The sequence below is a fragment of the Hordeum vulgare genome, chromosome 5H (genome assembly GCF_904849725.1).
Source record: "Hordeum vulgare subsp. vulgare chromosome 5H, MorexV3_pseudomolecules_assembly, whole genome shotgun sequence".
NCBI classification, from domain to species: Eukaryota; Viridiplantae; Streptophyta; class Magnoliopsida; order Poales; family Poaceae; genus Hordeum; species Hordeum vulgare.
In genome coordinates, this window is record NC_058522.1 from 435063545 (window position 1) to 435077015 (window position 13471).

General features: G+C 44.8%; 1 protein-coding gene and 1 pseudogene across 4 annotated transcripts; one reads left to right on the forward strand and one right to left on the reverse strand.

Annotated features, from left to right (window-relative positions):
* The first annotated feature begins 388 nt into the window (after positions 1-388).
* LOC123397631 (F-box/kelch-repeat protein At1g26930-like) lies at positions 389-5123 on the forward strand. 4 transcript variants are annotated; one of them, XR_006609990.1, is made up of 4 exons: positions 389-1138; positions 2944-4056; positions 4175-4250; positions 4701-5123. XR_006609990.1 is itself a non-coding variant. In XM_045092166.1 (3 exons), the coding sequence occupies exons 1-2, from the start codon at positions 655-657 to the stop codon at positions 4029-4031; spliced, it is 1572 nt and encodes a 523-aa protein (XP_044948101.1). In that variant the 5' UTR covers positions 389-654; the 3' UTR covers positions 4032-4056; positions 4175-5123. The 4 variants fall into 4 exon arrangements, 1 of the variants encoding a protein (XP_044948101.1); XR_006609989.1 differs by having other exon boundaries at positions 4785-5123; XR_006609991.1 differs by having other exon boundaries at positions 4854-5123.
* Positions 5068-12734, reverse strand: LOC123396831 (annotated as a pseudogene).
* Between the last annotated feature and the right edge of the window lie 737 nt (positions 12735-13471).

Below are 13471 nucleotides of genomic sequence, written 5' to 3' on the forward strand. Positions count from 1 at the left end.
TGTAGTGCAGCACTGTAATGATTAGCACAAACAGTATAGCTCCACACCGACATGTGCAAAAATATGACAAGGAGACACCATATGCAAATGTGACTTTGCGCCTCTGCCAATATGTACTGTGCACGTCAGCCCGCCGCACAGCAAGGACGCGATGCGGCGCCTTTACTTAGATTTTTCCATCTATCTTATTGTTTACATGTATGATCAAACTGAACGCACTGTATGAACTTGGAAAAAATGGTGTTTTTTTGTAGGATCAAGAATCCAATGAGATTGTCCCCTGTTTGGGCGGAGACGCCCAGGTAACGCAGCATGGGTAATTTACAAGGACGCAGGCATAAAATAAAAAGGATAAGACGGGCATGCATGATGCATGTCAGGAGAGGCACAGTGTCTGGGCCAAACCAAAAGGACAGAGAGAGGCAAAAGCTAGTGCGACGCATGTGATACCATGTGAAAAAGAGGAGACAGGGAGAGCCACTGACACCCCCCCTCTTTTCGATCTGCTCTCCCTCTCCTCTCCTCTCGCCGGAGCCCTACAGATATCCACACACTCTTCTTCCGATGAGGCCGCCGGAACCCTAGATAGGCACACACACTCTTCTTCGGCCATGAGGCCGTCGGAACCCTAGATATCCACACTCTTCTTGGGCCATGAGGCCGCCGGACATGTATGACCCCGGCGGCAGCTCTTCGTCGTCCCGGCCGCACGGCAAGCAGGAGCTGCAGCCGGAGCCGGAGGAGGCCGCAGAGGGCGCTCCTCGGCCGACCGCTACGCCTTGCGCACGAGCAAAGCAGAGGGGGTACGGCCTGAATATGGAGGAGCGCGACGTGTCCACGAGCAAAGCGCACCGCAGCGAGCTCAAGTCGTTGCTCGCGGCTCGGGGCTGCGCCTTCTCCCTCCCGCAGCTCCTCGTCGGCGGCCCTGACGATGTCAGGAAGCTTCACCAGACAGGCGGGCTGCGGCCCCTCCTCGACGGCGCCCCGAAGCCGTGCCGCGCCTTGGTCTGCGAAACCCACAGGAGGGTCGGCTCCGAGCCCTGCAGGGAGTGCCGCAACAAGATGCTGGATCATGGCATAACCATTGTTGAGCAAGAGGAAGACCACAGGAGGCTTGTCCTTTCTTATCCAACCCAAGGTACGTAACACCTCTTGGTTTCTCTCCTTCCTATCCCTCTAGTCTGTCTAGTAAATAAAAAGGAAAAAAAAAAGAAACTTGGGCCACTCCCGTTCGCATTGTTGGGAACGACCCGTTCGCACGATCCACTCCCGAGCAGGGCGCACAACAGCGCGACGCATACGCAAACGACAGCGCACCTAGGGCCCAGGGGACTATGGCCTGTTTGGAATTATAATAGATTATAATAATCTGGATTATCAATATAGATTATATAATCTGATTTATAAAAATAATCTAGGTGAACATGTTTGAAGGTCAGATTATATAAACTGTAATCTATGTTTTACATTGTATAATGACATGTCTTATATTATATAAACCAGACATGTTTGGGGATCAGATTATATAAATCAATTTTAGACCGGAAAACCAAAAACAAACGCCGATAAAGATGACAGAGAGAAAAATACCGATGAAAGGACTAGGAGAAAGACTTTGTAGGCCAGCTGATCAATATGACCGACGGATTAACCCTAGATACGAACCATCGTTTCCTGCGGTAGTGTGTGTGGACTCATGGCAACATGGTGCATGCTTTGGTAGCGGATGTCTGACGCATCTGTGACATCCATCGACGGCGATTGTTTCCGGCGTTTTCTCTCCTACTTTTTTTCCCTCTTTATGTAGGCCGATTTGTTCAGCATCGATGCTTAACTTTGCTTGCCATCACTAAATAATCAAACATATATGTAGAGGCCAGGGATTGATCTATCTTTATAAAAATTAAACCAATAATTAACAAAAGCCCTAAGATACGACGCCACCCGTCTTCCACGTGAACAAATCGTTTGGATAAAACATTTAGTAGATTTTTGGTGGTGGCTTGTGTTATAAATACTCCATCCATTGATAAATATAAGATGTTTTTAATATTTTAATATAGATTACATATGACGATTGAAATAAGTGAACAAATACACTAAATCGTGTCTATGTACATTCGATTGAAATAAGTGAACATCTTATATTTATGGACGGAGGGAGTACATATGCATAGCCGCCTTAAGAAGGTGGTGAAATGAAAACCAAAGTAGCTCCATCAGCCCAAAACACAGGCCGCACCAGAAAAAAGGAACCAGTCGCATTATTTTCTTTTCTTTCCTTTTCTTTGAACCTTACTTTGAACCTGGTTGTGGTCCGATGTTTGTGCGGTTGCTTTATAAAACGGAAGACACCCTTTTTCGTCAAAAAAGAAAGTCCATCAGAAATAACATATTAAATGGAAAAACGGTTTTTGTGATGTTGAGCTGCGTATAAATTTCTATCTTTGATGTTGTAATTTGAAAGAAAGCAGTATATGTAAACAAACGGTTGTAACTCCCGCCTCGATTGAAGCACTGTCTCCCAAGCGAAGAGTGCACTTCAAAATCTACCTTGAAGACAGCAAACACTCGAGAACACATGAAGTAGACTATAAAGATTGTAAATATATTTGTCGTTTTATCGAGACTGCATTCAACTATCTAGATGATATAGATTTGTTTAAAAAGAAGGACTACTCCCAACCTCTGCGTACTGCTCCGTCGGTTCCTAAATATAAGACATTTTAAAGATTTCATTATAAGCTACATATGGATGTATGTAGACATATTTTAAGTATAGATTCATTCATTTCGCTCCGTATAACTAACACACGCACAGGAGCCCACACACACACGCGCCCAGCGCATGCACCACGGGCCGGACCCGACACGCCCAGCACACGCGACCGAGCCCGCCGTGGCTTATTCATGAGGTGATAAATTACTCATGACTTCTTTCAGGTGTAGTGGAGGGTGGAGAGGAGCAGGCTGTGGTCTCGTGGAGCAATACCATTGATGTGATAGGTGGGGAACTCTTCATCCGTTGCCTCCACCTTGTGTCCAGGTGGGACTACGGCGCCTCCATCGCCTCCCTCAACCGTGAATTCAATTCGGTGGTTCGCAACGGGGACATCTACCGCCTTCGTCGAAAGAATGGGGTGGCAGAGCACTGGCTCTACCTCTCTTGCAATAATGTTACGGAGTGGGATGCTTATGACCCGTCCACTGGGCGCTGGATCCACGTGCCCAAGATGCCACCGGCTCAAAGAGGAGTCTGGGAGTCGCTGGCTGTAGGAACCGAACTGCTGATGTTTGGGGCCTACGGAAGGGTTGCCTTGAGATATAGCATCCTTACCAATTCATGGACAGGGCTGGCTGATGCTGATGCTGATGCGATCAACACTGCGCGGTATGGGTTTGGGTCAGCAAGTGTCGGTGAGAAGGTGTACGTCGCGGGAGGCATGGATCCTTCTCATATTAATGTATTGAGCTCGGCAGAGATGTATGACTCGGAGACACATACTTGGACACCCCTTCCCAGCATGAATAGGGCCAGGTACGGATGCTCTGGCGCCTTCATGGACGGCAAGTTCTATGTGATCGGTGGTAATAGGAGTAGCGACGAGGTGCTGACTTGCGGTGAGGAGTATGACTTGAAACTGCGGTCATGGAGGGTCATCGACAACATGTCTCAGGGGCTCAACGAGACAGTCGATGGAGCTCCTCTGCTCCTTGCGGTTGTCAACAACGAGCTTTATGCTGCTGATTACAGTGAGAATAATGATTTGAAGCAGTATGATAAGCTGGACAACAAGTGGATCACTCTTGGGAAATTGCCTGTACAGTCGTGGGACAAATATTGCTGGGACATGGGTTTCCGAGCGTGTGGTGACCGGCTGATTGTTATTGGGCGTCCAAACGATTCAGCTGATGAGGAGGTGGTTGAGCTTCATTCGTGGACCCCGGATGGGCAACCGCCTGTGTGGAATTTGTTTGCCACACGGCCATACTGTGGCGGCCAGATTCTGTGCGCCGCGATGGGTTGCTGAGTCGGTCAACTGAATAAAGATAAAGGTTGGTTACTTACCTTGTACATACTCGATTTTGTACTGTATAATTTTTTTTCTTTATCCAGTTTGCTCTATATATGTGATTTGAATGACACGGAGTTTCCTTTCATATTTGCATGCAGTGCTGGCTGTGCCTCATTCTCAGTCTCAATTTCCTGGGAGTGCCCCGCTGATGATACAAAAAGAGTTGCAGAGAAAGTAAGAAACATCCCATTTTTCTTCATGTTTGTGTTCCAATAATGTTTTAACGCTTCCTACGGGCGTTCTGATGATCTTGATCTCCATCATCCAACTTTATCTTTACAGTAGAACACAACTCTCAGTTACTTTCCGAACATCGAATGCAGTCTCTAGCTTTCCCTCTATTTTTGTTCAAGATTTTTCAAACTCTGAATAAAAAACAATTTAGACCCTTCGATATTCAGTCAGCTGTTATGAAAATGTATTTACTCGTAGTTAATTTGGTATAGATTAATCTGCTCTAAGAGTGTAAAATCATGATTTTTCTTTCCAGTTGTTTATTTTTCTTTACAGTCGTTTCAACAACGTTCAACCGAAAATAAGGAAAGGCTGAACGTGTTTTTCCTGCTTTTACTGCACTTGCAATATTTCTCATGATTATAACCCAACGTTTGTTCGATTATAAAGGTGAATTACATAAACACATGTAGTCGTGATAAGAGATAGGAAGGAGACGGCTTGTTTATGCTCTACTTTCTTCATCCTGTCCAGAGCAAGAGATCATCAATGATTCAAAGATGCTATGGTGATTTTGTTGCATGATTGCCATAACATTTCTAGAGTCCCGTGCATAATGAGTGGAATGGAGTACCAAATGGCCGGATCCACGCAACCCGCGGCACGCGCGCTCATCATGAGGAAGTGAGTCGTGGCGGACGGCGGAGGAGGAGCACATGTACAACTCATTTTCCCAAGCTTTCAATGGCAGTGATAGAGCAGCCCTTATAAAGAAGTCTTACTCTTATTATTGTAGCAGCATGATACTAAACTTTCCATCATTTGTCGTACATTCACATGGGTCATAGAGATTAACCAGGGATTATCGTCTTATATGAGTCTAAGCCCATCTATAATCCAACATTAGGGAGGTCCAACAGAAATAAATGTTAAGAAGAATCTTACACTTTTTATATTACATGCAACCATATCATACATAGGTAAAAGTGTTGTTGCCGGAGCAAACAACAGTTCAATATGGCTGCCCTCGGGATTTCTCTGGGTCGCCATCCTCCAGTCAAAGAGGATAATAATATCAGCAAGACAACACAGAAGAATGAAATAATTAGATCTAGATGAATGCCAGATAATTAGATCTAGATGAATGCCAAATAAGTATTATTATTTTTCGCTCACCACCCTCCAATTAAAGAAGATTATAATATCAGCAACACAACACAGAAGAAGAAAATGGATTTAATCAACTGGCATAAACAACATACTAATTAATACAGAAACCCTTGTAATTACATTCTCATTCTTCTCCCAGTAATTTCCCCCAAAATTGATGACCAGTAACAAATGTAAAAGAAATTGGCTCCAACTTCAAAAATGGGACGCACGCTCCAACTCGACCGCCTGCTCGCTCCAAGGCTAACTAAAACCCTGGTAAAACCGAGAGGTCGGCTATCCCCTTTGTCAGACTCGCAACCTTTTGTAGCAGTGCCAAGCGATTGTTACGGATCTTCTCATCTTCCTGTTTCATGGGCATCACCAGATAAAAACAAGATTAATTAACCAAGGTAAATGTGCATATATACACTGTTCTTTTAATGGTAAAAATGAAATGGATCAGGAGATCTTGAAATGCATAGATTTGTGCTCACCGCCATCACGAAAACGTTGTTGAAGAAATCCTCCAGGGGCTGTATCAAGAGCAAAGAAGACTCGGCGAAGGTTTTGACGTCGACGCCTGCAAGAGCGGTGAACAGAGCACATGTGAGCGGAGCTGTATGAACCGCGGATCTGAGGCTTGCCGCATTGAGGAATGAAGATAGGCTTGTGTACCAGTATGGATCTTATTGGCAACCTCCAAGTAGGCGCTCCACAGGGCTTTTTCTTCGTCATTCTCGAATACGCTTGCATCGACCTGTGTGTCGCATTCGCGGTGAGGCAGGCCATTGATGGATACTACATCGGCAAGCTTACTTCATAATTCAAGCTGCACTCTGAGTTGTAATGACGATACGTATCGACGTAGAAAACAGCTAGTACCTCCCAAGCAGACTCAATTTTCTTTCCACGTATAATTCGAACTGGCCTTGAATATGCCTCGACGATTTTTGGGAAATCCTTGGTTCTTGAAAAAGCTTCCATCTGGAAATGTCCACATAGCAAGATCATCACCAAAAAAACTCAAGACGCTTCAATAAATTTCATGAAGGTCTCATAAGAATTGAAGGATCTCAAGTTTTAGCACTATATGATTTCTTACTTCAGCTGCCGTTTGTGATGCTAGATAAGGGCAGTTTGCACGCTCCATGAGCACCGACCGAACTATTTCGCAGTTAATTCCCTCATCCACCTGATAAAAGATAAGGAAATAATAAGTCATTTGAAAAGGACATGCAATTTACTCACATATAGGTTCCATCCGAGAGGGTAGAATACAAGAATCTTGTGTAACTATATTTGTTATGACAGGTCAAGGAGATACGTACCAGAAGTTGTTCCAGCCTCCGTGTTACAAATTGTACTACCTAAGAATAGTTTGATCAGGGTTGCCAAAACTATGTATCATGAACATACTACATAGTGATGAATCTGAAATACATACCAACCTCATTTATAATGTCACTGTCTATTCTGATAGGCTGCACCTCCGCCATCAAGGTCAAGGCCTTCGTGAGGTCAAAGTTCTTCTTGTTCTCAACCAATATTTAGACCTGTATAACATATATTATGAGAACATTTTACATGCAATGATATATGCAGTTTCAACTTCCCTTACCAGTCCATAAGAGATCCTTCTCAGTCCAAATGGATCATTCGAAGAACTTGGCTGGCATCCAGCTCCAAACAGACCCACTAGGCTGTCCAGTCTGTGAAAAAATATCATTATTAGAGTCAAGGTTCCTAAATTTAACAACTTTTTTTTTATTTAACATCTGAATAACAATGGCAATATATGTGAGGGAAGTACCTATCAGCAACTGCAAGGACTATACCAGCATCTGTTTTTAGAAATACGTCACCAGAGAACCTTGGAAGTGTTATCTCAAACAGTGCTTCCGCAATCTTTGACATGAAAATTTAGTCAGCCAAAGTTGAGGAACCGCTTAACTTACCCTATTAAGAGCAAGTCTAGTAGAACCCTCAAACCCTTAAAACAAAAACCAGTTTTAAGGGTTGAGAATTGCACATTTTTGACACTTTTAAGGGCTGAAAAACAGGGGCAAAGACTAGAACCCTCAAACCCAACCCTCAAAATCGGAATACAGCCAGGACCGCGCGCGCCGGCTGCTGGAGCTCGCGCGCTGCTGCTGCGGCGGCGCCGCCGCGGCGAGCTCCTTCTGCGGCAGGGAGAGGGAAGGGGAGGGGCGGCTGGCGCGGCGGCCGGGGCGGGCGCGGCGGGCGCGGGGGCGGGGCGCGACGGCGGCCGGGGCGGGCGGGGCGCGACGGCGGCCTGGGCGGGCGCGGGGGCGCGACAGCCGGGGCGCGGAGGGAGCGCGGGGCGGCGGCCGGAGCGCGGGGGGAGGCGGGGCGGCGGCCGGAGCGCGGGGGTAGGCGGGCCGGCGGCGGCCGAGGCATTTCCTCGCGCACACGGGGAACCAGCTGCCTCCCGCGCGAGGTGGAAAGTGGAGTACGGGTTGGGGGCAGTTTTCCCTCCCAACCCTTACTTTTACAGGCTGGGAAGGGGTTTGCGGGTTGGACCTTTAATTTTTTTTACGGGTTTAAGGGTTTAAGGGTTCTAGTCTACGTCGTTTTGTCGACGAAAACTGTAAAAAAACGGTTATTTGAGGGTTTGAGGGTTCTACTAGACTTGCTGTAAGAGCTGCCAAGAATGTATCACATTTGAAAAGAGTCAGCAACCTGTTCTGGAAGACCATCCCTTAAAGCGTAATGGCGTGCCATAATTCCAGCAAGTGAAGTGAATTCTGTAACAATAGAGGTGGCAAGATCTGACATAGCCAAGGTAGCTGCGTCTTTGACAACTGGGATCATCCTCTCATTTATTCCCAGAACAAGGGTCAACTCCGCAACAACATTTTCAACACGCACCATTTTGTCGAGCATTGTACCAAGTTTTTCCTATCCAATGCGATGTAGATAGAATAAGAATAAGCAAAACACAAGAATCTAAAGGAAAATTAAGCACAACTCACATGAAAGAGGATGCTCTTGAGCTGGCCTCGGAATTCAGATAAATTCTTTTGTGTATCCATCTTATAAAAGAACTTAGCATCCTCATACCTTGCCCTGTATTTGCATGCCAATTCAGAATGTACAGTTGACTAAAGTTCCCTTTCCAAACAAAAGGGCAGATGACAACAAAAGAACGCTTCTTTTTTGTAAAAAAAAAGAACAATTCAAAAACAATGCTGGTAACTTGACTATGCTAGTATTTTCTCATGCCAAAACTTTGGCTCTAAAACGAAAATTTGCACAGAAAAATAATGATTCAGAAAGTTTTCATTGGGCTTTTTATAACCTGAGTACGGCTTCATTGCCTTTACGGACTACTTCTTCACTAATAGAACCATTGGCAACCTAACAATAAACGCAGAATTAGAATAAAGACGGTAATCACTACCCTGTTGTGAAGTATATAAAGGTCCAGAAGCCATCTCACAGTAATAAAATATGGTAGCAGATCGCCTGTAGACTTGGAGATTACAGGAAAATACCTCTGGTGTTTCTGCATAACCTGTAGAGAACATGCATATTATGAGATAATTCCTTTCAGTTGAGTAATTTTCATTAGAGAACATGCATATTATGAGATAATTCCTTTCAGTTGAGTAATTTTGAAAACAACAGAACATATCATTGGATTTATTATTTTGCGACTGCATCATCAGAACCAGCAGAATTTAGTGCAGTTTATAGGTATCGCCGTCCGATTCTGTGCATACCGTTGTTAAAACATCTTTCGGAAGTTCTAGGAAGGAATCATCATATCGACCAAGAATGGGCACAGGTGCCTCCACAAGATTAACAACCTGCATTGTGGTTTCAAATGTTTCAGGATAACTTCCAGTTTCAACCAAATAATATGCACACACAAAAAATCTACCTCCTGCAGCAAGCTATCTGGTGCAATGAAATCCCCATCAACTCCTTTAGCCAATGTACTAGAGTCATCCAAGATTTTTGCGCTGCGCTCCTGCAATGGAGTGTTATATAAAAGGCACAATGAAACCTGGAATACTAATTAACTAAAAGTATTAATGGGCCGAATGCATGTTTTCCCTGTTTTCTGTAGGCTGAACAAGTTAGCCCCAGACAGCAATATTCTCAAGTGAAACAGATTGCGCACAAAATTATAACATTCTGCTATGAAACCTACCAAAAGGGCATGTGTTCGATGATCTACAAAAAGAACATGAGATCTCAGACTACGTATGAAGCCTTATATTTGCTTATCTAACCTGCATATCAATCACGATCCCAGCTTTTTCCAGAGTGTGCAAATATGATTCTGCAGTTTCCACCTGAACATTGGAGACAGCAAGCACAGCTGTTAGCCTGTCACGAAACAAAGAGTGAAATCCCTCTACAGAAAATAAGATACTCCAAAAACGACACAGCTGTTAGTTCATTGGAGTGGTTTTATCCGGTTTCTGCAGTTCGTAGGAGTGCTCGTTTTAAGACTGCTAAGAAATTCTATGACGAACGATGAGAGGAATATTTTGAAATAGCAGAGGTCTACGTGACTTGGCTAAAACCAGATTCCTTGCTGAAGCCACTTTGGAGCATCAGCTGGACTTTATTGCCATTATGGAGACAGGGCGAGATAAGTTCACATCTCAGTTCTTAAGTTATTTATCGGCGGGGGTCGATTTCGATTGGCATTGTCTCCCTCCAAGAGGAAGATTCGGAGGGATCCTACTTGGCGTCAGATGTGACACACTTCAGGTTAGGGAAGTTGTGTTGGGGGATTTTGCAGTTAAATTTAGAATTTCATCCAAAAGGGATGGTTTTCGTTGGGCTCTTGTAGCAGTTTACGGGGCTGCTCAACCTGAACTTAAATCTGATTTCCTGGCGGATTTAGTTCGAATTTGTGATGAGAAATTGCCACTATTGATAGGGGGTGATTTCAATATCATTAGATGGGCTCACGAAAAGAACAATGATAATTTTGATGCTAGATGGCCGTTCTTGTTCAATACTATTATTGAGAGCCTTGACCTTAGGGAGATCGAACTCTCGGGACGGAATTTCACATGGGCTAATTCCTTACCTAATCAAACTTTTGAAAAATTGGATAGAGTTCTTACCAGTATTGATTGGGAACAGAAATTTCCTCTGGTTACTGTGCGTGCTCTTCAACGGGCGATATCGGATCATACACCCCTTATGTTGGATACGGGGGATGCTTCGCACATGGGTAATAGAGATGGTTTCTCTTTCGAATCCAGCTGGTGTTTAAGGGAGGGCTTCATGGACATGATTGCGAGGGAATGGAATAAGAACTTGGGTGGATCATCCAATATGGATCGCTGGCAAAATAAAATACGACATCTTAGACAATACCTTCATGGTTGGGCTAAGAATGTTTCGGGGACTTATAAAGATGAGCGGGAGAGGCTCATTAGTTTCATAGATGAGCTTGATCAAAAGGCTGAGTCCTTTTTGCTTGATGAATACGAACGAAATATGAGGTTTGAGGCTGAACAAAAACTTCATGTACTCCTCAGAGAGGAGGAAATGAAGTGGGCGGATAGAGCCAAAGTTAGGGCCATTGTGCTCGGGGATAATAACACAAAGTTTTTTCACTTAATAGCTAATGGCAAGCATACGAAGAAGCGGATCGTACAACTTGAGCAGGATGAGGGTACAATTGTAGGGCATGAGAACTTAAAATTGTACATCTCAAACTATTATAAAAAGCTGTTTGGTGCTCCTCATGATAGTTTTGTGACTATGGATGAGCAACAGGTGGCAGATATACCTCAAGTCGGAGAGGCCGATAATGAGTCTTTATCTGCCCCTTTTATGGAGAAAGAGGTGATTGACGCGATTGGAGAAATGAAGAGTGGCAAAGCCCCTGGTCCTGATGGGTTTCCGGCGGAATTTTAGCATATATCATCAAAGCGGATCTTATGGCAATGTTTGATGATTTGTTTGCCGGTAACCTACAGCTCTTCCATTTGTATGGAACATATCTTTTTTTTGACAATATGGTGATATTTCAAACATCAAAACAAGACATAGCATAGTTTAAAATCAGCCAACCAAGTTCATCATGACATAAAAGTTCGAATACATGCCACATCACATCTCATCACCCAACCAAGTTCATGACATAAAACTTCACACAAACAAATGGCACATCAACAATCATGCCGCATCCCCCTCATCTTCGTCCTCCTCTTCCTCTGATTATTCTTCCTCATTCGAAGACGTTTCTTCCTCCTCTTCTTCATCGCCGCGCGCCGCATCGTCGTGGAAAGCTTGGAAGGTGTTGGCAAGATCTTCAACGGCATCATGCGAACGTACATGAGACACACCGGAAGATATGCGTCCACCCATGTCACCGGGAGGTGCTCCCATGCCTCCCATGAGAGACACAAAACTCATGCCTCTCATGCCCCCCATGGTAGCTCCGAAGCCACGCATATCATCTATGATAGCTCCGAAGCCACCCATGCCTCCCATGCCGCCCATTATAGCTCCGAAGCCATCCATGCCTCCTATGTCGTCCATGTTGCTCCGAAGCCACCCATGCCTCCCATGCCTCTTTTTGGACCAAGACTTCTTCACTGGCAAGTTTGACGTACTCCTTTCGCTTTTCATCGAGGGTAGATGTGTCCATGAAGATCAAGTATTTCTTCCATTCCAACAACCAAGTTCGCCCTTCCATGGCCAATTTCTTCTCCTCCAATGCCACCTTCCTATCCTCGGCTGCCACCCTCCATAGCAAGACGTCTTCATCCATGGTGTAGTTGCCCGCTCTTCCTTACCATGATACCCTCACCATCCTCGTCCACCTCAAACTCATGATCATCGAAATGCACCTCATTGGTTTGAGACCAATGAGAATTGTTGGAGCCAACAGCCATAGTTGACATATATGTCTCATCATTAAAACTACAAAGTATGTACAACAAAACAAATAAGCTATCCATATATATCCATTCAAAAAACAACATAAAAAAGGTGGGCGAAATTTTACCTTGAGGGCATTTCATCGAATACATTGTGCGCATCGGCCGCCGACGCAGCAAGCGAGCTCGCCGGCGCTTCGGTCGCCGCCGCATCCTTCGCATGCCCTGCAAGTCTCTTCTTCGGTTGTCTAGAGGAGCCATCCACCGCCTTGTTCTTCTTCTCGGACACCTTGCCCTTCTTCGCCATCGTTGCATTTGGGAGCTTCCAGAAGGGGGCACATGGCTTCACGGGGGCACCGGCGTGACGCCACCCGCTGCCATGGTTGTCCGTGACGCCATGAAGCCACGGAAACACAAGATCAGCAGGAAGTGGTGGTTGAGTTAGATCCACCATAGAGGGTAACCAGGGCAAAGAAATATCAGCAGTTTGGCAGTTCCTTGAGGACGTTAAAGTTCTGTCAAAGAAAAGGAAAGATGATATTGAAATAAAAGGGAAGTGCATGGCATGTGGAAACCTATTTGCAAAGACAAACAGTGCCACTACCTCTCACTCGATGAGACACTTGACTACATGTGATTGCATTGGGTTTTCCGTGAAGAAGAACGGGTGATGCATCACAATATATGTAAGTATTTCCCTCAATAGAGAACGAGGGTTTATCGAACCAATAGGAGTAACAACCAACTCTCATCTTCCATGGAACGATTTATTGTTGTTTAGGCAAGTGATTTGGCCCATGGCTTAATTGATGTTTTGGCAAGTGATTTAGCATGTATGGTTGTGCATGTTTTTTTTCATGAAATGATATACTACTTTTTTTGTATGGTAATACATGTCTCATTGATATCATAAAAAAGAAAATACTAGTCATGTAAAGACCAACATGACAAAACTGAAAAGATAGCAGAACATCGCTAAGCTTGACACCAACGCTCGTCACCTGCCTCCGGCACCACCACAGTAGCCACCAAAGGAAAAAATGACGGATCACCTCCTCACCCGAGATCGACGCGTCCCCATCGTTGATATGCAGCTTTGAGGACCTCCAAGGGGGCTCACCAAAAATGAACCCATTCTCGTTGAACGAATCAGACTGGGGTAACACCCCGGACACGCCATCGATCTCCAGA